This window comes from Staurois parvus, unplaced genomic scaffold, assembly GCF_062004578.1.
Source record: "Staurois parvus isolate SC_StPar_1 unplaced genomic scaffold, SC_StPar_1.0 ptg000389l, whole genome shotgun sequence".
Lineage (NCBI taxonomy): Eukaryota > Metazoa > Chordata > Amphibia > Anura > Ranidae > Staurois > Staurois parvus.
In genome coordinates, this window is record NW_028318185.1 from 5,637,298 (window position 1) to 5,662,795 (window position 25,498).

The 25,498-nt window shown below is 42.6% G+C and overlaps 1 protein-coding gene across 2 annotated transcripts in view; it reads right to left on the reverse strand.

The window, feature by feature from the left end:
• The window catches only part of ZFAT (zinc finger and AT-hook domain containing), a 397,998-nt gene that overhangs the window by 75,024 nt on the left and 297,476 nt on the right, over positions 1 to 25,498 (reverse strand). For both annotated transcript variants that reach the window (XM_089685952.1, XM_089685951.1), the window contains exon 13: positions 19,715 to 19,853. In XM_089685952.1, coding sequence (XP_089542078.1) covers positions 19,715 to 19,853 — 139 coding nt within the window. The remainder of the gene's footprint in view (positions 1 to 19,714; positions 19,854 to 25,498) is intronic.

Consider the following 25,498-nt stretch of genomic DNA (forward strand, 5'->3'; position numbering starts at 1 on the left):
AGTTCATGGGAGGAGCAAAGGGTTCAAGGTTCCTGACAAACATGGTCAAGGCAGGATCAAATTATTGTCAGCATTCTAGCTGGCTTAGCAAAAAGAAACATTGCCACACACCGCAGAAGTCCCAAGTTCGGACCCAGGCTCTGACAAACTTTCCTGGGCTCCCAGGAGCATATGTCATAATGTGCAATTATGGCGCTTAAGTTAAAAAAAAGCACCCCCTACTAAGGTTGCATCGTTTACGATCCTGCCTCATCGGTTTGTCACTGGTCGTCTTATGGGATCTTGAGTCTTCACTAGCCTTGATTGTTTGAGCCAGGATGATGTAACTCCCATACATGCGTACATGGGAGTTCATTCATCCCAGGACCAAACACTTACTCGATACCTGGACCCCCGGTTCAGATATATGCGGCCGTGCGGGCCGCGTTTTGCTATGGCACAAGAGCCCATTCATTTGAATGGACTCCCGTGCCAGTGACACGCAGGGAAGAAGTCCCTGCACTTCTTTGGAAAACGCAGTCCACACGGGAGCCTCTGTTCCCAGTACGGTTACGTTTTCCAGTGCGGGCGGCGTGCCATTACAACGAATGGCACCGGCCCGCAGGTCCGCATTTCTCTGTGTGGGTAGTGCGGCTGCGCGGATTTTTGTGTGGATCCGCAGCGGCACCGCCGCCACAGATGTGAACCTAGGGTAATTGTATACTAAGCTGCTCATGCACTTATGTCAGAGTACAAATAGCAAAAAGCAGCTAGTAGGTGGGGGGAAGATTTTTGGAAACATACATTCGACCATAAATATCTAAAGTATTTGCTAACAGTCTTTAAATTTCATGTTTAAGTCCACTTCGAAGGGAATGCAAAAGAAAAAAAAAATAAATCTAAAAAATAATTGCACGGTATTCCTTCCATCACATAATCAGTTGAACAATCTTATTCATTGCACAATAGAAGGCTCTATATCCATGCAGGAGGGACACCTGTCAATAATATAAAACAACTATCAAAACAATTACTCTTGGCTGTTGTGAATGAGGGGCTGCTGGTCATATAAATCCTCCACAACTGTTACAAACCATAGATAAAAGGTACAGTATGTGGCAGACTTTCTCAACCAGGGGTGCCTTGAGATTCCTTCAGGGGTGCCTTGGCAAAATGTCCAAAAATTTACCAAAACTTGTATACAAGCCAGCGGGTGGAACACGCCTGCCTTTTAGTTACACAAAACCAGAGGTTATCATTGTGCACCATTACAACCTTCTAGCTACCGGCATCCTGACAACCAATTACATCATCAGTTGATAAGGATGATGTCAGCTGCCTGCACAGCATCCTAGTTTGACGCTCCCCTGCCCCCCTCCATCAGTGCTGGGGTCACATTAGCTCAGTGATGGAGAAAAACTGAGGGAGAAGAGAAACATAGGAAAACTAGTCAGTACCAGTGTGCAAAAGTGTATTTGCTTTGGAAAAATAAATCGCCTCTAATGTTGGGTGTCCTACATGTGTGGATGTTGCTGTGTTATATAAAACTATTAGAATAGTTTTTCACATTTTAGAATGGGGTGTCCTTTTAAAATTATGGGCAGTCTAGAGTCTGCCTTGGGACTGTCCATACTTTTAAAGGGTGTCTTGACTGAAAAAAAGGTTGAGAAACACTGCCTTATGGCACCACTCCAAGCTATGGAGTTTTTCACATTTTAGAATGGGGTGCCCTTTTAAAATTGTGGATATTCTTCAGGCATCCTATTTTAGAATGGGGTGCCTCGGGACTGTCCATAATTTTAAAGGGTGCCTTGACCGAGAAAAGGTTGAGAGACACTGGTATGTGGTACAATCTGAATCCCACTGATGGCAATAAGGATGGTTATTCTCAGTCTTCAGAGTTAAAACTGGCATGGAAGGCACATCAAATCCACAGTGTCCACCTATATACAGAATGCCCAATGGTTCATCTGTGGAAATTTTCTAAGGACAGTCTCATCCATATAAAGTGGCTTCACTTTAAATCACAAAGCCCTGAGACTCAAGGCAAGCCAGCCAAGTGCCTAGCAAAATTGGACAAAGGCTTGGCATTACTCACGATCACTTTGCATATTACTTTTCAACAAGAATGGCGACAACAATGTATAACATTGATTAAAGATTCAACCTTTGCCTGGAAGACTTTAATTAAGAAACAACAAATGGGACACCGAACTACGATGCTCGGAATATGAAACCATGCACCGTTTAATTGACATGAAGGCTGAAGGAAATTAATTCCCAGACAAGCCATTCAGTAGTTAGGTAACTTACACAAAAGAGGTTTATTAAAATGCTGGTCTTATCTGTATCTGAGCAAAAGGTCAGTGAACATGACAAAGCTATGCTTAAAGCCAAACTCCAGAACCTTGGATTCCACCCCCTGGCCTCTCCAGCCTCCTTTTCCAGTATACAATTTTCTAAAATCTTTTTTCAAGCTGTCTTCTGGCTAGTCATACACCGTCCCAGCGTCCTCTTCTCATCCAGTGGTGGCGGTAGGTGTTCAACGGCATCCATGACATTCTCTGCAGCATAGTACTGTGAGCCCATCAGGGGGGGGGGGCATGCATTATAATCTGGGCTTACACAGATATTAAATGGATATCATTTAACCCAGGAGTGTGTCATTTCATGTAGCAAAACTTGTTTTTTTTCCCCATATGCTGGTCTATAATTATATATAAAAAATGGAAACACTATATGATTGGCAGGTACAAAAGTGACAACATGTTTTGCGTTGAAAGCTTCCGCTGTGTGATGAGACACCTAGCTAACAGGTGGGAAGCCTCACTGTTCTTATTCACTGCGTGCGCTGCTAGTAATACGGAGTCATGTCAGAACTTACTGAATTTCAAAGAGGGCAAATGGTTGGTGCCCACTTAGCTGGTGCCTCTGTGACTGAAGTTGCCAATTTATTTGCGGTTTCGCAAGGTACAGTATCAACAGTTATGATGGCATATACATATTACTATATATATATATATATACACAGTCAGGTCCATAAATATTGGGACATCAACACAATTCTAACATTTTTGGCTCTATACACCACCACAATGGATTTGAAATGAAACGAACAGGATGTGCTTTAAGTGCAGACTGCCAGGTTTAATTTGAGGGTATTTACATCCAAATCAGGTGAACGGTGTAGTAATTACAACAGTTTGCATATGTGCCTCCCACTTGTTAGGGACCAAAAGTAATGGGACAGAATAATAATCATAAATCAAACTTTCACTTTTTAATACTTGGTTGCAAATCCTTTGCAGTCAATTACAGCCTGAAGTCTGGAACGCATAGACATCACCAGACGCTGGGTTTCATCCCTGGTGATGCTCTGCCAGGCCTCTACTGCAACTGTCTTCAGTTCCTGCTTGTTCTTGGGCCATTTTCCCTCCAGTTTTGTCTTCAGCAAGTGAAATGCATGCTCAATCGGATTCAGGTCAGGTGATTGACTTGGCCATTGCATAACATTCCACTTCTTTCCCTTAAAAAACTCTTTGGTTGCTTTTGCAGTATGCTTTGGGTCATTGTCCACCTGCACTGTGAAGCGGCGTCCAATGAGTTCTGAAGCATTTGGCTGAATATGAGCCGATAATATTGCCGAAACACTTCAGAACTCATCCTGCTGCTTTTGTCAGCATTCACATCATCAATAAATACAAGAGAAGCAGTTCCATTGGCAGCCATACATGCCCACGCCATGACACTACCACCACCATGCTTCACTGAAGGGGTGGTATGCTTAGGATCATGAGCAGTTCCTTTCCTTCTCCATACTCTTCTCTTCCCATCACTCTGGTACAAGTTGATCTCGGTCTCTTCTGTCCATAGGATGTTGTTCCAGAACTGTGAAGGCTTTTTTAGATGTCGTTTGGCAAACTCTAATCTGGCCTTCCTGTTTTTGAGGCTCACCAATGGTTTACATCTTGTGGTGAACCCTCTGTATTCACTCTGGTGAAGTCTTCTCTTGATTGTTGACTTTGACACACATACACCTACCTCCTGGAGAGTGTTCTTGATCTGGCCAACTGTTGTGAAGGGTGTTTTCTTCACCAGGGAAAGAATTCTTCGGTCATCCACCACAGTTGTTTTCCGTCGTCTTCCGGGTCTTTTGGTGTTGCTGAGCTCACCGATGCGTTCCTTCTTTTTAAGAATGTTCCAAACAATTGTTTTGGCCACGCCTAATGTTTTTGCTATCTCTCTGATGGGTTTGTTTTGTTTTTTTCAGCCTAATGATGGCTTGCTTCACTGATAGTGACAGCTCTTTGGATCTCATCTTGAGAGTTGACAGCAACAGATTCCAAATGCAAATAGCACACTTGAAATGAACTCTGGACCTTTTATCTGCTCATTGTAATTGGGATAATGAGGGAATACCACACACCTGGCCATGGAACAGCTGAGAAGCCAATTGTCCCATTACTTTTGGTTCCTTAACAAGTGGGAGGCACATATGCAAACTGTTGTAATTCCTACACCATTCACCTGATTTGGTTGTAAATACCCTCAAATTAAAGCTGACAGTCTGCAGTTAAAGCACATCTTGTTCATTTCATTTCAAATCCATTGTGGTGGTGTATAGAGCCAAAAATGTTAGAATTGTGTTGATGTCCCAATATTTATGGACATGACTGTATATAGATACAATATTATTATTTGCATGACAATTCCTGTTCCTTGCCACCCTTTTGCTTTATATACAAGGGGAGGAATCAGTTAGGAGGAAAGGATATAGGGAAGTCTCAGGTATAAGGTTGGGCGGCACAGTGGCTTAGTGGTTAGCACGTCTGCCTTGAGGTAAATGGGTTATGGGTTCGATTCCCGACCATGGCGCCTCCTGCATGGAGTTTGCATGTTCTCCCTGTGCTTGCGTGGGTTTCTTCCGGGTGCTCCGGTTTCCTCCCACACTCCAAAGACATGCTGGTAGGTTAATTGGATCCTGTCTAAATTGTCCCTAGTATGTGTATGTATGAATGTGAGTTAGGGACCTTAGATTGTACGCCCCTTGAGGGTTAGGGACTGATGTTCAATATATATGTAAAGTGCTGCGTAAATTGACAGCGCTATATAAGTACCTGAAATAAATAAATAAATATACAGTTTCCGAGGAAACTTCTGATGAACATAAGCGCGGTCGCCGTGGTCAACTGACTGAAAGAGACAAAAAGGACATTGCACAGGATTGTGACCTGGAATAAGAAAACTGCTACAAAAGTGACTGCAGAGCTCAATCTCAGTCCCATAAGGACTGAGATTGAGCTCTGCAGTTAGTTTTGCAGCAGTTGGTTTATATATATATATTGTATTTAAAATCAAAAACTAAAATTTTTTTTGATCTGAAGAATCTTCATAGCGATTTGTATATGTTGGATGCCATTGCTAAAGGGGCTAGTGAGGAGGTGAAATATTTATGGCTGGAGCATCCAAGGAACAAAACTGTAAACTTCTTGTGGGTGTAGGCTATAGGCCCCTAACCTAAAAGAGGAGGAGATGGCCCATCTCCTTTCACAGTTAGAGATGGAGGGGAGGCTGGGTAATGTTATCATCATGGCGGACCACAACTATTCTGATATTGACTGGGCAGACAGAACTGCACACTCAGCTAAGGGTCTCCATTTCTTGAATGTAATGCAGGACAAATTCATGGGTCAAATGGTGGCAGGCCCAACTAGAAACAGTGATCTGCTGGACCTATTAATTACAAACACAAAACTGATTGCAGATGTGGAAGTAGGGAATAATTTAAGTAACAGTGATCACACAGTAATTACTATTGACATAAATTATAGGAAAATAAGCAACAAATATAACAGAGCAAAAGTTAAACTTGGGTGGCTAAATGTTAGCATAAAAAGGCATATTAATGAAAAAAAAAAGTACTTTAATAGACATAAGGCAGCAGGGTCACCATTGGCATTCCAAAACTAAAAACTATGCAATAAAAAACAAGAGCATGATCGAGGCAGCGAAAACAGGTTTTTTTTTGTGAGACATTGCAGAGGACAGTAAAAAAAAAAACAACTTTTTTTTTCAAATAAACCAATGTGCAAAAAAGTAATAAAAAATACAATTAATTTATCGCCATGACCAGATAGGTTACACCAGAGAATTCTTAAAAAAAAAACCCACACCTTAGCCTTGTTGATAGCCGAACCATTTTCCTAATTTTACGGACAGCTTATGGACTGGAATATTACCAGCAAATTGGTGGAAAAAAAACATGGCACGAATTTTCAAAAAAAGGGCTGAAATATATACAGTACCTGGAAACTACAGACGGGTCAGCCTAACATCAATAGTATGTAAATTATTGGAAGGAATGATAAAAGGGACAATATCCAAGAACTTGCTGATGACAATAGTATCATTGGTAGTAAGCAGCATGAATTCTTGCCAGATCAACCTTTTAACAGTCAATGAGGTGAGCTGTAATATGAATAGAAGAAGGCATGTGGACATAGTGGCTCTAGATTTCGCTATGGCATTTGATACAGTACTTCACAAACGCTTAATTTACAAATGAAGGTCTTTTGACATTGATTAAATCATATGCGCCTGGGTAGAAAACTGGTTACAGGAGTGTGTCCAGAAAGTAGTGATTAATGACACGACACATTTTCTGAATAGTCTAGAGCTGTGAGTGGGGTGCCCCAGGGCTCAGTCCTGGGACCAATTCTGTTTAACTTGTTCATAAACGTTGTAGAGGTTGGTATAAATAAATGAATCTCAGTGTTTGCTGCTGATACAAAGCTATAACTTCACAGCAGGAAATAGCAACTTTACAAGAGGACCTAGTTAAAATAGAGGGGCGGGCAACTAAATGGCAGATGAGTTTTAAAATTGAAAAAAAAAAAACAAAGTAACGCACTCCGAAGCTAAAAATATGAATGCAAGGTACACATCAAGGAGAGAGTGAGATAAAACGAATTCTAACACTTTACAGAACTTTGGTTTGGCCTCATCCTGAGTATACAGTCACCAGTCCTCAGGAAGGATGTGCTTGAACCATAGAGAGTCCAGAGAAGGGCAACAAAGGTAATAAGGAGAAAAAGGACCTCAATTAAGAGGAACGACTGCACACATTAAACTTGTTCTTCCTGGAGAAGAGACACTTAGGAGGGGATATGATTGCAACATACAAATCTTTAAATGGTCTAGCATTAGCAGGAAACGATTTAACCTAAGGTCTCTAAAGAAGACACGGCCACATAACGAAGTTGGATGATAGGGTGGTTCAATCTTAAAACTGCGAAAGAGGTTCTTTATTGTTAGAGCAGTAAGGATGTGGCACTCCCTTCCACAGTTGGTGGTGTCAGCAGGAAGATAAATGAAAACACACACACACACAATATTTCCAAAACTATTGGGCCCTCCCTCCAAATCATTGGATTCAGGTGTTCCAATCACCTCCGTGGCCACAGGTGTATAATATCAAGCACCTAGGCATGCAGACTGCTTCTATTTGTGAAAGAATGGGTCGCTCTCAGGAGCTCAGTGAATTCAAGCGTGGTATCGTGATATTTTGCCACCTGTGCAAAGAAAAAAATCCATCTGTGAAATTTTCTTGCTAATAAATATTCCACGGTCAACTGTTAGTGATATTATAACAAAGTGGAAGCAACTGGGAACAACAGCAACGGGGTTAGCGCACAGTGCGCAGAAGTCACCAACTGTCTGCAGAGTCAATAGCTAAAGATCCCCAAACTTGGTGTGGTCTTCAGATTAGCACAACAGTGCGTAGAGAGCTTCATGGAATGGGTTTCCATGGCCGAGCAGCTGCATCCAAGCCTTACATCACCAAGTGCAATGCAAACATCGGATGCCGTAGTGTAAAGCACGCCACAACTGGACTCTATAGCAGTGGAGATCTGTTCTCTGGAGTGATGAATGCAAGTGTACAAGCCAAATAAACACGTTCCTGCAGTAAAAATGGCTGTGTGTATAAGTGGGTGCTGCAGTGACGGTTGGCTGGAACCGAACAGAATCAGTAAGGGAGAATGTCACCAGCACACCAAGGATCACCAATATGGGTTCAAATGTTTTAATGAACAATCACATAGTTACAGCAAGGGAACATTTCAGAGTCTTGCAGGACCCCTTCATCAGGCATGTGATTAAAGTTCGTGTGTGTGTGTGTGTGTGTGTGTGTGTGTGTGTATATAAAGGCAGGCGTCCCACTACTTTTGACAACACACACACAATATTGCCAAAAGTATTGGGCCGCCTGCCTTTACACACACATGAACTTTAATGGCATCCCAGTCTTAGTCCGTAGGGTTCAATACTGAGTTGGCCCCGCCCTTTGCAGCTATAACAGCTTCAACTCTTCTGGGAAGGCCGTCCACAAGGTTTAGGAGGGTGTCTATGGGAAGGTTTGACCATTCTTCCAGAAGCACATTTGTGAGGTCAGGCACTGATGTCGGGGGAGGAGGCCTGGATCACAGTCTCCCCTTTAATTCATCCCAAAGGTGTTCTATCGGCTTGAGGTCAGGACTCTGTGCAGGCCAGTCATGTTCCTCCACCCCAAACTCGCTCATTATCGACCTTGCTTTGTGCATTGGTGCACAGTCATGTTGGAAAAGGAAGGGGCCATCCCCAAACTGTTCCCACAAAGTTGGGAGCATGAAATTGTCCAAAATGTCTTGGTATGCTGACACCTTAAGAGTTCCCTTCACAGGAACTAGGGGGCCAATCCCAACCCCTGAAAAACAACCCCACACCATAATTTCCCCTCCACCAAACTTTACACTTGGCACAATGCAGTCAGACAAGTACCGTTCTCCTGTCAAACACAGACACATCCATCAGATTGCTAGAAAAGCATGATTGGTCACTCCAGAGAACATGCCTCTGCTCTAGAGTCCAGTGGCGGCGTGTTTTACACCACGGCATCCGACGCTTTTATTTGCACTTGGTGAGGTAAGGCTTGGATGCAGCTGCTCGGCCATGGAAACCCATTCCATTAAGCTCTCTACGCACTGTTGTGCTAATCTGAAGTCCAAATGAAGTTTGGAGGCCTTTAGCTATTGACTCTGCAGACAGTTGGCGACTCCTGCGCACTTCAGCATGTGTTGGCCCAGCTCTGTCATTTTACGTGGCCTACCACTTGGTGGCTGAGTTGTTGCTGTTCTCAGTTACTTCCACTTTGCTATAATCCCACTAACAGATGACTGTGGAATATTTAATAGTAAGGAAATTTCGTAGATGGACTTCACAGTTGCACAGGTGGCAACCTATCACGGGACCACGCTTGGAGTCACTGAGCTCCTGAGAGCGACCCATTCTTTCACAAATGTTTGTAGAAGCAGTCTGCATGCCTAGGGGCTTGAATTTATACACCTGTGTCCATGGAGGGGATTGGAACACCTGAATCCAATGATTTGGGCAATATAGTGTATACAGTCAGGTCCATAAATATTGGGACATCGACACAATTCTAACATTTTTGGCTCTATACACCACCACAATGGATTTGAAATGAAACAAACAAGATGTGCTTTAACTGCAGACTGTCAGCTTTAATTTGAGGGTATTTACATCCAAATCAGGTGAACAGTGTAGGAATAACAACAGTTTGCATATGTGCCTCCCACTTGTTAAGGGACCAAAAGTAATGGGACAATTGGCTTCTCAGCTGTTCCATGGCCAGGTGTGTGATATTCCCTCATTATCCCAATAACAAGAAGCAGATAAAAGGTCCAGAGTTCATTTCAAGTGTGCTATTTGCATTTGGAATCTGTTGCTGTCAACTCTCAAGATGAGATCCAAAGAGCTGTCACTATCAGTGAAGCAAGCCATCATTAGGCTGAAAAAACAAAACAAACCCATCAGAGAGATAGCAAAAACATTAGGCGTGGCCAAAACAACTGTTTGGAACATTCTTAAAAAGAAGGAACGCACCGGTCAGCTCAGCAACACCAAAAGACCCGGAAGACCACGGAAAACAACTGTGGTGGATGACCAAAGAATTCTTTCCCTGGTGAAGAAAACACTCTTCACAACAGTTGGCCAGATCAAGAACACTCTCCAGGAGGTAGGTGTATGTGTGTCAAAGTCAACAATCAAGAGAAGACTTCACCAGAGTGAATACAGAGGGTTCACCACAAGATGTAAACCATTGGTGAGCCTCAAAAACAGGAAGGCCAGATTAGAGTTTGCCAAACGACATCTAAAAAAGCCTTCACAGTTCTGGAACAACATCCTATGGACAGATGAGACCAAGATCAACTTGTACCAGAGTGATGGGAAGAGAAGAGTATGGAGAAGGAAAGGAACTGCTCATGATCCTAAGCATACCACCTCATCAGTGAAGCATGGTGGTGGTAGTGTCATGGCGTGGGCATGTATGGCTGCCAATGGAACTGGTTCTCTTGTATTTATTGATGATGTGACTGCTGACAAAAGCAGCAGGATGAATTCTGAAGTGTTTCGGGAATATTATCTGCTCATATTCAGCCAAATGCTTCAGAACTCATTGGACGCCGCTTCACAGTGCAGATGGACAATGACCCAAAGCATACTGCAAAAGCAACCAAAGAGTTTAAGGGAAAGAAGTGGAATGTTATGCAATGGCCAAGTCAATCACCAGACCTGAATTCGATTGAGCATGCATTTCACTTGCTGAAGACAAAACTGAAGGGAAAATGCCCCAAGAACAAGCAGGAACTGAAGACAGTTGCAGTAGAGGCCTGGCAGAGCATCACCAGGGATGACACCCAGCGTCTGGTGATGTCTATGCGTTCCAGACTTCAGGCTGTAATTGACTGCAAAGGATTTGCAACCAAGTATTAAAAAGTGAAAGTTTGATTTATGATTATTATTCTGTCCCATTACTTTCGGTGCCTTAACAAGTGGGAGGCACATATGCAAACTGTTGTAATTCCTACACCGTTCACCTGATTTGGATGTAAATACCCTCAAATTAAAGCTGACAGTCGTCTGCAGTTAAAGCACATCTTGTTTGTTTCATTTCAAATCCATTGTGGTGGTGTATAGAGCCAAAAATTTTAGAATTGTGTCAATGTTCCAATATTTATGGACCTGACTATATATATATATATACACACACACACACACACACACACACACACATATATATATATATATATATATATATATATATATAAAAATAAAAATCTTTCTTATCGGAGGAATAGGCTTTTTCCAGCTGCTTGGGATTTAGAAGGCTTTAGCACAGATTTGTGTGAACATAGTAAGTGAATGTTGTCACCCTAGGACAGGAAGTATGTTACACCGGGTAAAAAAAAAGGGGAACAAAAAGCCTGAAAAAAGAAAACTAATGCAGCTGCAACACCTGAGGACTGGTAAACTGCAATGTATTACTTTTTTTTTCTTGGGTTTAGATACAGTTTATTATTAAATAATTCTTTGACTGGAAATTTAGCCCATGCTATGCTGCACACTTCCAACATACCATTCATACGACAAAACAGACTTAAAAGTTTAATATCCTGCTACTAAATTTGAAATGACCATTTAATGAAAAAGACCCTCAACTACGTATCTGAAATTAATTCCTAAAATTATAGGGTAAAAATCCAACAATATAAATCTATTATCAGCTAGCAGAGCCCCAGAGCTAGGGTATGTAAAATAAAAGGGCTGATGTATTATTAATGCGTATAAGGAAGCCCACTTTGATCTTTAATAATCAGTTATTGTACGGAGTCGACGCTGGAGGGACTCTTATCAGCACGGCGTATCTCATGCCACATTATAAGCTGCCTCCTCATCTACTGCCTACTGGCTTCACCATCAATAATACAACATTAGTTCATATTAAAAGTTTTTTTTTTTTTTTATTAAATAAAAATATATTCTATACAGTACTATTCATTCAGTATTTAGATTCATAAACCTGTCACAAGTCTGAGCAGTTGGAACCCAGCATATGATAACAGAGTGAATACCTAGAAGTGAACGCTATTTGAAGCATAGATCTCTGGACAAAATATAAAATCATATATTAATTTCCACATTGAATTTCAATTATTTCTAGCTTACTCCTATTATTTTAAAACAGTGGTTTCCAAATTGCGGCCCAGAGGCCGGATGTGGCCCTTTGCTTGGCTTTATGTGGCCCTTGGGGCACTATTCTTCCACCTGACACCAATGATGGGGCACTATTTATCCCACTGACACCAATGATGGGGCACGATTTATCCCACTGATACCAATGATGGGGCACTATTCCTCCCATTGACGCCGTCGATGGGGCACTATTCCTCCCATGGACACCGTCGATGGGGCACTATTCCTCCCATGGACACCGCCCATGGGGCACTATTCCTCCCATTGACACCGCCCATGGGGCACTATTCCTCCCATTGACACCACCCATGGGGCACTATTCCTCCCATTGACACCGTCCATGGGGCACTATTCCTCCCATTGACACCGTCCATGGGGCACTATTCCTCCCATTGACACCGTCAATGGGGCACTATTCCTCCCATTGACACCGTCAATGGGGCACTATTCCTACTTACACCATCATGGGTCACCATTCCTCCTATTGACACCAGCGATAGGGTACTATGCCTCCCACTGACACATCAATGGGGCATTATTCCTCCTACTGACACCATCGATAGGGCACTGTTCCTTACATTTACACATGACACTATTCTTCCCATTGACACCGTCGATGGGGCACTATTCTTCCCATTGACACCGTCCATGGGGCACTATTCCTCCCATTGACACCGTCCATGGGGCACTATTCCTCCCATTGACACCATCCATGGGGCACTATTCCTCCCATTGACACCGTCCATGGGGCACTATTCCTCCCATTGACACCGTCCATGGGGCACTATTCCTCCCATTGACACCGTCCATGGGGCACTATTCCTCCCATTGATACCGTCCATGGGGCACTATTCCTCCCATTGACACCGTCCATGGGGCACTATTCCTCCCATTGACACCGTCCATGGGGCACTATTCCTCCCATTGACACCGTCCATGGGGCACTATTCCTCCCATTGACACCGTCAATGGGGCACTATTCCTCCCATTGACGATGTCAATGGAGCACTATTCCTCCCATTGACGATGTCAATGGGGCACTATTCCTCCCACTGACACCAATAATGGGGCACAATTCCTCCCAATGACACCAATCGATGGGGCTCTATTCCCCCCTATTGAAACTATCAATAGGTCACTATTTCCCCCACTGACACCAATGGGGCATTTTCTACTCCCACAGGCCACAGTCCGGTCCCTCTAAAGCCTGAAGGACAGTAAACTGGCCCTTTGTCAAAAAGATCTTGACGTTTGTAAACTTACTTTGTGAAGATCCCCACACGTACTCCCTTCTGTGACACATATTCTCTATGTCCTGTAAGAAGACACTGCTGTGTCACGCATGTCACAGAGCCTGCCCTCTGATTTACAGAGGTGCTGAGAGGAGTTTCAGGAGGCGGAGTCAGTACAGGAATCACTGCTTGCAAGCAAGGTACCATGGGATATGTGTTTTTATTACAATGTTGATGGTATAAAATTAAAATAAATGCTGTGATTGCATAACTCCTATATGCTTTCCAAATACTGGGTAAAGTCAATGGCTGTTTTTTTTTTCCAAGAGAACCTGTCACCCATTAAAAAAAAACGAAGTTAAAGACACAAAATAAATGGATTATTTTAACCTGTTGCCACACATGTAACACATATACATCACTGGGCAGCCAGTGTTTCTATGCTGAAAGTGAGCTCACTGCGCGCTCCCAGCTATCCAAGACAGATCTCAAATGGCGCCTCAAACAGCAGTAAAAACCAGGCTGGTGTTCTAACCTTTGCCCACTCTATGCAAAACTAGAAAAAACTTTTTTTTGGCTTGACAAACCCTTTAATCCTCTTTGCAGGATACCTTCTTTAACCACTTCCAAGCCGCCCTATAGCAGTTTTACTGGTACAGGACGGCAGCTCTGCGCAAAATCATGTAAATATACGTGATTTTTCATTATGAGGTCGGGGGCACACGTGCCACCCTAGCCAGGCTGCCATTGGCTCCTGAAGATGTCAATCATTGCGTCCCTTTTCTGCGGTTCAGCAGCTGACAGGAGAGAGATCTGAGTGGAAACAACACAGACCTCTTTTCTGTCAGCAGGGGCAAAGCAGGAAAATAGAAAGCAGCACGTTCTCTGGCAAAACAGCACACTGTAATCAACACAGCACACAGGTAACCCCTTTATCATCCCACATGTTAACCCCTTCCTGCCCAGTGTCATTAGTACAGTGTCAGTGCTTTTTATTAGCACTGATCACTGTATTGGTGTCACTGGGGATGTCAGTGGCAGTTAGTCATTTCCCACCCACTGTCACTTAGTGTCAGAATGCCTGCCACAGTCCTGCTATAAGTCGCTGGTCACCGCCATCACCAGTATATATATCACCGCCATTACCATTACCAGTATATATATATAGCTGATCATGTGATGTGGTAAAAGGCCAGTCACAGCGGCCTTTTACCATGTGATCAGCCGCGCCAATGACATGCTAATCACCAGGAAATGCAATTGCCGGTTCTTGGCTGCACTTTCCTCACGTTGCCAGAGTATGTTGTCGGCAGCTGTCAGAACAGGGATCAGCACTGATGATCAGTGCCCTGATGATCGGTGCCCAGCAGTGCTACCCACCAGCTCCGCCCACAAGTACCCACCAGTTCCGCCCACAAGTGCCCAGCAGTGCCACCCATGCTGTCCACCTGTGCCCAGAAGTGCCACCCACCTGTGCCCAGAAGTGCAGCCCAGCAGTGCTGCCAGTCAGTGCCACCAGTCTGTGCCGCCTATCAGTACCCATCATCAGTGCCGCCTATCAGTGCTGCCTCATCAACGCACTTCAGTGAAAGAAAAAAAATTACCCGTTTGCTATGTTTTATAATAGAAACAAAGAAACTTTATTTTGAAAACTTTTGCTCTTTTTATTTTTTTTTTCATAGCGCAAAAAGTGAAAACATCCAGCGACGATTAAATACCACCAAAAGAAAGCTCTATTTCTGAGAAAAAAAATTATAAAAATTTCATATGGGTATAATGTTGCATTACCACACAATTGTCATTCAAAGTGCAACAGCGCTGAAAGCTGAAAATTGGCCTGGTAAGGAAGGGGGTAAGTGCCCAGTAGGTAAGTGGTTAATATACACTTATAGGGAATTTTTTTTTTTTTACCAAAGACATGTAGCACCTAGATTGTAAGCTCCAAGGATCAGGACCCTCCTATCCCTCTTGTATTGAACTGTATTGTTGCTGTATTGTCTCCCACTATAATGTAAAGCGCTGAGCAAACCGTTATATAAATCCTGTATAATAATAATAATGTATAATAATAATGTAGCAGGACACATTTTGGCCTAAATTTATGAATACATTTAATTTTTTTTTTTAAGTTTTAATGGGGTATCTTATCGCAAAAAGTAAAAAAAATACCAGTTTTTTTTTTTCCAACTTCGGTCTTTTTTAATTTATAGCGCCAAAAAAATTAAAAAAAACTGACGATCAAATACCACCAAAAGAAAGCTCCATTTCTGTGAAAAACAAGATATAAATTTAATTTGTGTACAGGATCGCATGACTGCGCAATTGTCAGTTATAGTAGTGCAGTGCCATGTAGCAAAAAAAAAAAATGGCCTGGTCATGAAGGGGGGTAAATCTTCCAGAGGGTGAGTGGTTAAAGCCCAACTACAGGTTAAAAAGATTTCTATTCCATAGACCCTGGGGCTATGGTTGTGTCTCCAACACCCTCTCCTCCTGGCCATTGAAAAAGCCAAGAACCATTCTCTGTAGCATTCAGGACCACACACTGTTGGAGGAAGAAAAGAGGACCTGGACTGAAGAAAGTAGGATTTAAGGTATGTATACAAGGATTAAAAAAAAAAACATTGTGTGTGCAAGGTTTGAAGGTGTGGACCAGGGGAGGACTGACCATTCGAGCACTAGGGCACTGCCCGAGGGCCCGGGGTCAGTAGGGGGCCCCATAAAATGCCCCTGGTACCTTTTATAGGCTTTTTTGGGTGTGCTTTGAGTGTGGGCAAGGACAGAGGGGCCCCATGATCCCCTATTGCCCAGGGGCCCCATGAGTTGTCAATCCGCCCCTGGTGTGGACATCACAGAGAGGAGGGCTTTAACGAATGTCAGCTTCGGATTCACACCCAGGTATCTGGCTTTATGACGGGTTTTTTTCTTTTCCCTTTCAAAAGATAACTTAACTGCAAAGAAGTGACAGAGAACTTCCCACGCTGGATAGTGCTTGTCTTTGTATTCATTTGATGTCTTTGTATTCATTCAATGCTAAAGCCTGCATGTTATTGTTTCACAATTACTGCGCCCCATTCCTCATACATAATAGTCTGGGTTTCATTGCAGCGCATAAAGATCACCAGCCGTGCGAAGATACAGAAAATCATCATACTGATAGAGGAGTTTATTGACTATCAGCTGAAACAAGAAGCTAATGGGAAGTCAAAAGAGCACAAGAGGGCATATAGATAAAAAGGAGCAAATCTGAATTCCTGAAACTTCAGGCAAATAATAAAACAGTAATACATACACACTCCACATGTCATAAGCCCTAATCAAAGCATATTCCCTGATAGGAAAAAAAAAAAGACACATTGTTGTATGATGGTAAAAATCATTGAGAGCATAAAAAGCATAAATATCAGAAAACTCATAAAAAAAAATCATAGAAACAATTTAAATAGTGTGTGGGATTAAAGAGTCTTGCAAGACATAAATAACTGCATATATATAAAAAATAAATAAATAATAATTTACACACACAGTGCTCAGAATAAACGAATACACCTCAACAGATTTGCCAGAAAACCTTTCCTTTCAGAATCCACATGTTCTATGGGACACTATACTACAAAATACTCCCACAAATGCTGGCCATTAATTACAAATGAGATTTGGTCATTTGCACACACAAAAAAGTATTTCTCCTAACAAATTCATTCAAGACCATGTTTCAGAAATGAATACACCCCAATGAAAGTCTTAGGAGCTAAATTTTAAAGCTAAATTTTAGACAGCAAAATCCTGATTAACAAGAATTCAACTCTAGGTGAGTCTAATTATTCATTAAACAGGTGTCCAGCAGACAGTTGATTATAAAAGGGTGTTACTTAAAGAAAACCCCTCCCATTTCATGGTGCCAGCAATGGCACATGGAAGAGAAAGGCCTGAGAAAGAAAATTATTTCTTTACACGATAAAGGTGAAGGCTACAAGAAGAGCAGTAAAGCTTTACTTATCGATCAAAATACTGTAGCTAAAGTGATACAAAAATTTAACAAAGATGGAACTGCAACCATCTCACAGAGACGTCCAGACCGTCCACGGAAGTTAACACCTCGACAGGAGCGTCTTCTGATGAGAAGGGTTGAAGAAAATCGCCATGCAAGTTCACTGCAGTTAGCTAAAGATGTAGAAAATAAAACTGGGGTGATGGTTTCCTTTGACACAATACGGCGTACACTGCAGAGGAATGGCATGCATGGGTGTCGTCCACGAAGGAAGCCTCTAAAGCCCATGCACAAAAAAGCCTGTCTAGAATTTGCCAGGACCCATGCTAAAAAGAAGACGACGACTACTGGGCCTCTGTACTCTGGAGGGATGAGACCAAGATAAATGTTTTTGGAATTGATGGCTTCAAAACTGTATGGCATCGCAAAAGGTGAGGAGTACGAAGAAAAATGGATGGTGCCTACAGCGAAACATCGTGGTGGCAGTGTCCTTATGTGGGGCTGCATGAGTGCTGCTGGTGTCGGGGAGATGCATTTCAGTGCACACAAAAGTCAGTAGCTACTGAGGAAGCCTGTTGATTGTAACGTGTATAGGAGTGGAGTGGGGTCAGCCGCTGGACATTTTGATGTCGGCAGTGGAGGTGGTGAGATAGAGAGCTGCCTCTGTTTGATACGCGCTGTACATAGCATTGTGTGTGCTCTGACTTGAGGGGGACCACTAAAGAATTGAAGGGAATCCAGATCCATCAGGATAACAATCCCATCTATATTCTGTCCATACAAGGGACACAAGCTCTATATGACCTCACTTAAAGGTTTGTTCATATATAAAAGGTGAGAGCACAATTGGTGAAGGTGCACGGGTGTTTGGTTTGCTAACACACCAGAGGTGAATCGAGAAATAGATGATCCATTGACAACATTGAAATTGCAAAGAATCACAAATGTAATATGGACATTGGGTTACTTTTTGGAAGATTTGTATGATTTTGGAAGACTTATATACATATATTTGTTTGTTTTTAGTGGAGCGCTGCACAATTTTTGATATTTAATGAGTATTGGCACATCTGTATGGGTATGTGTATGGTGCAAGCTATCTGCTAATATCCATATGGGTTAACAATGTATTGGCACTAAATAGTTGGTATAGTAGCTCACAAGACTTCACTTATATTTATTTTAATCATGAATTCACAGATATACTGCTCTATATTGAAAGAGAAGATGCTACCATCACTCCATGCCCTCGGTCGTTGTGCATTTTTCCAACATGAAAATTATCCAAAACACATATCTAAGGCCATTGTTGCATTTCTGAAGAACAACAGGGTGAAAGCGATTCAGTGGCCAAGTAGGTCTCCTGATCTGAACCCAATCGAACACCTATGGGGAATTCTGAAGAGACAAGTTGAGTTTCACTCTCCATCCAGCATCCAGGCTCTAAAAGAGGTCATTCTTGAAGAATGGAAAAAGACAGATGTTGCAATTTGTCTCCAACTTGTTCATTCCATGCCTAGAAGACTTGGTGCTGTCCTTACAAATCATGGAGGTCATACAAAATACTAGATGGAGGAGTTTTTTTGTGGGGTGTATTCATTTTTGCATCAACTAATTTGAGAAAAACTGAAGATTTTGTAATCCAAGTGTTTAACCTTACTTTAATGTAATGAGGTAAAACAAATGTTCTATAAATCTCAGTTTTGTCAAAATTTTGTGTTCATTGAGATATTGATTAAAATCTTACTTTTCAAAAAGGATTTACTCATTTATACTGAGCACTGAATATATGCTTTTCTATAAACATCTCTCAGGACCAAAAGGTTAAAAATTAAATACAAATAATTGATGGAAACCAAAAAACGAGGTAAAGAAGGAAACTATTGTCTGGAAACAGAACAGATAACATGAACCATGTAATAGAATAAATTAACTGAATGTTTATGGCCACTTATTTTTATATATATATTTCTGCACTCCTGTGACCTATATTCAGATGACAGCGGGCTAAATCCCGGTCCAGGCTCTGGAAAGATTATGACTTGGAAGAGTGTTGCTGAAAGCCTTAGGCATCCAGTTCCACTCCCTCCATAGCCCGGTACCCCAATGGGCTCTGGAAGGGCAGAACAGAGAGCCGGTGACTGACAATGACCAGTTCTCTGTAGACTGAATACAAGAACTGAGCAAATCAGCAACCTTTGATTACTTAGTACTTCGTGTACAGTGGGCGGTGGACAGCTGCAGCTGGGATCGATGCTGCAGCCATCTAGGTGAGTATAATTTATTTCTATGTTCAAACTTGTTTTTTAACAAAGTTCTTTTATTTCTGCCTATGTAATGGAGTAAAAATAATGGTGGTGCCCTTCCTCTCTCACCCTCTTTATTTACAGGGTAATTGAACAAACAGGGAACTGACACTTACCTTGGAGGACGAGGGATTCTGCAGAGAGCTCCCCAGCTCCAGAGTTCACGCATTCCTCATTGGGATGCTTCTTGTTATAATGCCTCTTCAGAGAGCCGGGAATATTGCAAGAATAGTGGCATAAGGCACAACCAAACGGCTGCAAAAAAATAAAGGATGTAAAATGCAGAGATTTATATACTTGTAGGCAATCTGTGTTAGATATACTGTACAACAATTTGGGCAGAGATATTTGTGCCGCAATTCTGAAAATTAAAAGTTTAGGAATGTCAAACGTTGCCTGCTAAGCTCCATGCACACTGGGTGTTTTAAAAACACCAATAGCATTCGCTGTATAAAGTCGTGTTAAAAACATGAGTTGTTCCACTTTTTTTTTTAGCAGTTTTGCACTAGCGTTTAGCTGCGTTAGTGGTTATTCACAAAACCACCAGTTTGCTGCATTTTACCACATTTACCAGTGTTAGGGCTCATGTACACTGCAGTGGATAAACTCACGTTTAGGAGCTGTTCAGCATTTTTTCAGCAGCCCCTGAACTCTCCCTAATGTTTTCCTATGTGTCCATGTACACATCGTCATTTACAGGTATTTGAGTTTACAGTCGTTTTTTTGAACGCAGAAAACTTGCGTTAGGCAGTCGATTTTATCAGCGTTTCAAAAGCAAAACGCTTGTAAGCGCGGCTAATCGCGTTTATAAGCATTTGCATCTGAAATTTTTTTTTCTCTTAACTCTTCCAGTTCTCAATGCTGTCTAGAGCCTTTTTTTATCTTGAAAAATGCATGCAAAGTGTTTTCAAGGTACTCAGATGGACAAAACACTGAACACAGGATGTTCCTACCATGCTTGTCACATATTGTAATGACCAATTCACACCTCAGACCTCTCCCACCCTTGGAAACAAAAGATATGTTAATGATCATTCACACCTCAAATTCCTCATGAAGACGCCCTGCCAGGTGGCCTTAATGACTCCCTCCACCAGACACCTTTCCCACCCTTGGAAACAAAATAAATGTTAATGAGCAACTCACACCTAAGCTATTTTTTTTTTAACTCTTCCAGTTCCCAATGCTGTCCAGAGCCTTTTTTCATCATGAAAAATGCATGCAAAGTGTTTTCAAGGTACTCAGATGGACAAAACACTGAACACAGGATGTTCCTACCAAGCTTGTCACACATTGTAATGACCAATTCACACCTCAGACCTCTCCCACCCTTGAAAACAAAAGATATGCTAATTAACATTCACACCTCAAATTCCTCATGAAGACCCCCTGCCAGGTGGCCTTACTGGCTCACTCCACCAGACACCTTTCCCACCCTTGGAAACAAAAGAAATGTTAATGAGCAACTCACACCTAAACTAATCTCAACACATACTGCTGTCTCTGCTTCTACTCTGTATTTCTCTGAAACAGTCTGAAATAGTTAATAATTTACCACTTTTCAGTGCATTCTGGGCATTTGGGAAGGTCTCCTGTGCTTATCTTTAAAAAACGTTTCTAAACGCAAACGCACATAAACGCGGTATGCAAACGCAGCTAAACAGACATTTTTTAATCTACGTTTTCCAGCAGTTCATTTCCATTGTTCAGAAGTGTCCCGTGTACATGGGGCCTTAGAGCATTTTTACACCTAAAAAAACTCCTCTAGAAACTCACTAGTTTTGGGGTTTTTTTCCCCCAGCCAAAAAACGCTGATTAAAGCCTATGTGTGCATGGACACATAGGATAACATGCTGGGGGGTTTACTGGCTGTAGAAAGACGTCAAAAGCCCAAAACAACATCTGTAAAAACGTCCAGTGCGCATGAGGCCTTATACTGTATATATTACATCCCTCTCCCCTTCTGTAGCATGTTTCAGCAGGAAAAAAAAAAAAAGTCTAATGTCAAACGCCTAACCTACGCACCCGAGACAGTATCCGACAGATGTGGTGTATTTAAGCCCCCTGTGGAGAATAAATCACAGGTTTTTGCAGCATCTCCCCTGGCAGACCTATAACTGGCATTTTAGCGCGGCAAGCGACAGATGAGCCCCTCGGAGGTAATTTATTCAGAGTGCTGGCTCTTTATGCTGTACAGCTGCTGGGCCGCCATTATCTCAGGATTATGTAGACTCTTGCTATTCTCTGCTGATATCTGTCACCCCGCTTCAGACACGTGTGACAGGTATTCAGTGTGCAGGTGCATTATACACTCCTCTTGGAAACTATTCAGTTCTGCCATTCTACAAATAGGGTTGTTGCCACGGAAACCCTAGAAACCGCTTCATTAGGAGCGTACGAGAGGCGCATTTATTTAAATATAACCACGACTTTCCCGACCCAGCTGGGAATTAGCCGGCAGCTCTTGATAAATAAATGCTGCCCTTTATACACAATAACTTGGTCTTCCTGGCAGGAAGGCGACTTGGCAAAGACCAGTTGAACCACTGATGGAGCTCTAGAATACAAGAGCGATGCTAGCAAATGCTTCCAGCAGCCCCCAACTTCCTGAAGAGACTATGCCACATTGACCATCCAAGGAAAAGTGACAATGTCTCCGCAAAGTCATCCCGACCCCCTTATTATTTATTTCAGGTACTTATACAGCGCCGTCCATTTATGCAGCGCTTTATATATATATTGTACATTGACATCAGTCCCTAACCCTGAAGGGGTGTACAGTCTAAGATCCCTAACTTACATTTATACATACACATACTAGGGACAATTTAGACAGGAGCCAATTCACCAACCAGCATGTCTTTGGAGTGTGGGAGGAAACCAGAGTACCCGGAGGAAACCCACACAGGCACAGGGAGAACATGCAAACTCCAGGCAGATGGTGCCGTGGCTGGGATTGGAACCAACGACCCTAGTACTGCCAGGCGGAAGTGCTAACCATTTAGCCACTGTGCTGCCCTTGCTCCCCTGTAGCCAGGATCAATATTACGGTGTTGGGGATCGGGAGGTGATGGTGATGTTACTTCCTCGGTCATGTGACAGTGGTCAGGTTACTTGGCTAGGGCACCAATCAAAAGGAGAGCAAATCACCTGTTACACCGGAAGTGCTGAGCATTCTGTGTGCACAATGGAAAAAATGGTTTCGCTTTGGATTTATTCGTTAGGTAACTATTTCGATTTCATCATATTCGCTACGCTGGAATGATTTGTTTTCGGAATTTGTTTCGTATATTCAAATTTGTTTCATATATTTGGATTCGTTTAATCTATTCGTTCTTCCAAATTGACTCATTTTAGGAATTTATTTTTGGAAGATTGGCTATATTCGATTTAATGGTTTCCCGTCCGCCCTATAGCAGAAATACTGCTACAGGGTGGCACGGGTGTGCAAAATCACGGATATGTATACGTGATCTTGCAGTTCCAGGAAGGGGGTGAGAGCGAGTCGTGCGTCCTTCTTGCGCCACCATTTCAGGGCTCAGTGGTCAATCACCGGGTCCCTGCCAGTGATTACTCGCAGGCGCCAGATGATTGCCGAGCATCTCCGATGGGAGGGACAACTGTGTAAAAAATACAGTTCTCTCCCCTCTCAGCTCCTGCACACTGCTTTGTGAGGCTCTGCATAACAGAGCCATGCAAAGTAGTGAAGCACACACACAGCAGGCAGTGAAACAGCACACAGTTAACACTTTGATCATCCCACATGTTAACCTCTTCCTGCCCAGTGCCATTAGTACAATGTCAGTGTTATTTTATCAGCACTGATCATTGTTTTGGTGTCACTGGGGATGTCAGTTCCCCCCCGGAGTCAGAATGCCTGCCACAGTCCCACTATAAGTCGCTGATCGCCGACACAGCTAGTAAAAAATAAAAAAAAAAAACTCCAGTATATATACACCGCCATTTGTAAACACTATAACTTTCACGTAAACCAACTGATTTACACGTATTTGGATTTTTTTTTTTTTTTTTTAGCAGACATGGAGCAGAATACATTTTAGCCTAAATTTATGATGAAATTTGTTTAAATTTTTTTTATTGGATATGTTTAATAGCAAAAAGTCAAAAATATTGTTTTTTTCTCAAAATTGTTGGTCATTTTTGTTTATAGCACAAAAAATAAAAACCGCAACGCATTATGTCAATTTAAACATAACAGCAATAGCTTAATAGCAACAGGGTGCAATCAAAATATCAAGTTTTACAGCTTGAAACCTGTAGTGAACATTTTGTATTTTTGTTATTTATCTCCTGCATCTTTAGAAAGAGACTTTTTAATATGACGATATTTTGGTTAGTGAGCACATATTTTCAGTTATTATTACAGCTTTTCCTTAAACTGATTTTTGTATAATACTTTTATATTTTTAGTATTCATTTATTAACCACCTTCCGCCCACCATATAGTACAATGACAGGCGCAGGGTGGTTCTCTCGTTCTGATAGGACGTCATATGACATCCTTCCATTCTCACCGTGCATGCGCTGCTCAGGGAGCACACAGCGCGGCGATCGCCAGTGCGCGGTGTCCCTCGGACACAGCGGATCACGGAAAGAGCCGAAGATGTCGGCCCGGTCATGTGATCAGCTGTGTCCAATCACAGCTGATCACATGTAAACAGGGAAATGTCGGTTATCGGCTTTTCTCTCCTCTCGAGCTGTCACGCTGACAGAGGAGAGGAGAGGAGAGCCGGTAATCAGCTTTCCGCGGAGGGAACATGTACACCGATCATCAGGGCACTGATGACCAGTGTGCCCTGATGATCAGTGTGGCCCCAGAAGTGCCACCTGTCAGTGTCCATCAGTGCCAGCAGTCAGTGCTCATCAGTGCCACGTGCCAGTGCCCATCAGTGCCACATATCAGTGCCTACCAGTGCACATCAATGCCACATATGAGCCCATCTGAGCTGCCTTTCAATGTCACCCATCAGTGCCAGTCAGTGCCACCTATCAGTGCTGCCAATCAGTGTCGCCTATCAGTGCCAGTCAGTGTCGCCTATCAGTGCCAGTCAGTGTCGCCTATCAGTGCCAGTCAGTGCCGCCTATCAGTGCCAGTCAGTGCCGCCTATCAGTGCCAGTCAGTGCCGCCTATCTGTGCCAGTCAGTGCCGCCTATCTGTGCCAGTCAGTGCCGCCTATCTGTGCCAGTCAGTGCCGCCTATCTGTGCCATATATCAGTGTCATGTATCAATGCTGCCTTTCAGTGCCCATCAGTGATGCCTGTCAATGCCCATCAGTGCAACCTACCAGTGACTCCTCTTCAGTGCCCATCAGTGCCACCTATCAGTGCCCATCACTGCAGCCTCATTAGCGCACATCAGTAAATGAGAAAAATCACTTATTTACAAAATTGTATAACAAAAACTAAGAAAAAATGTTTTTTTCAAAATTTTCAGTGGTTTTTGGTTTGTTTAAGAAAAAATAAAAAACCCAGAGGTGATTAAATACCTCCAAAAGAAAGCTCTATCTGTCTCAAAAAAATTATAAAAGTTTCATATGGGTACATTGTTGCATGACCGCGCAATTGTCATTCAAAGTGTGATAGCGCTGAAAGCTGGAAATTGGCCTGGACTGGAAGGGGGAAGTGCCCTGTAGGTTAGCGGTTAAAGTCCAGTCGTATTTTAGCAGAAAATTATACCAAAAAAATCAATATGTTTTGGAACAGTAAATAAGTGTCTTACAGTTTGTTTTGTAGCGCTCTGCTCAGAGGTATACTGCAGTATACGAAGGCCACTGAGCTCTGTGTGAGCGCAGTGCAGTGGTTTCTCTACAGTGATCTCCCAAGGTGGTGGAGAGCGGGCTTCTACTTGTGTCCCCCGTGGCGGGGAAGAGCAGACCTCT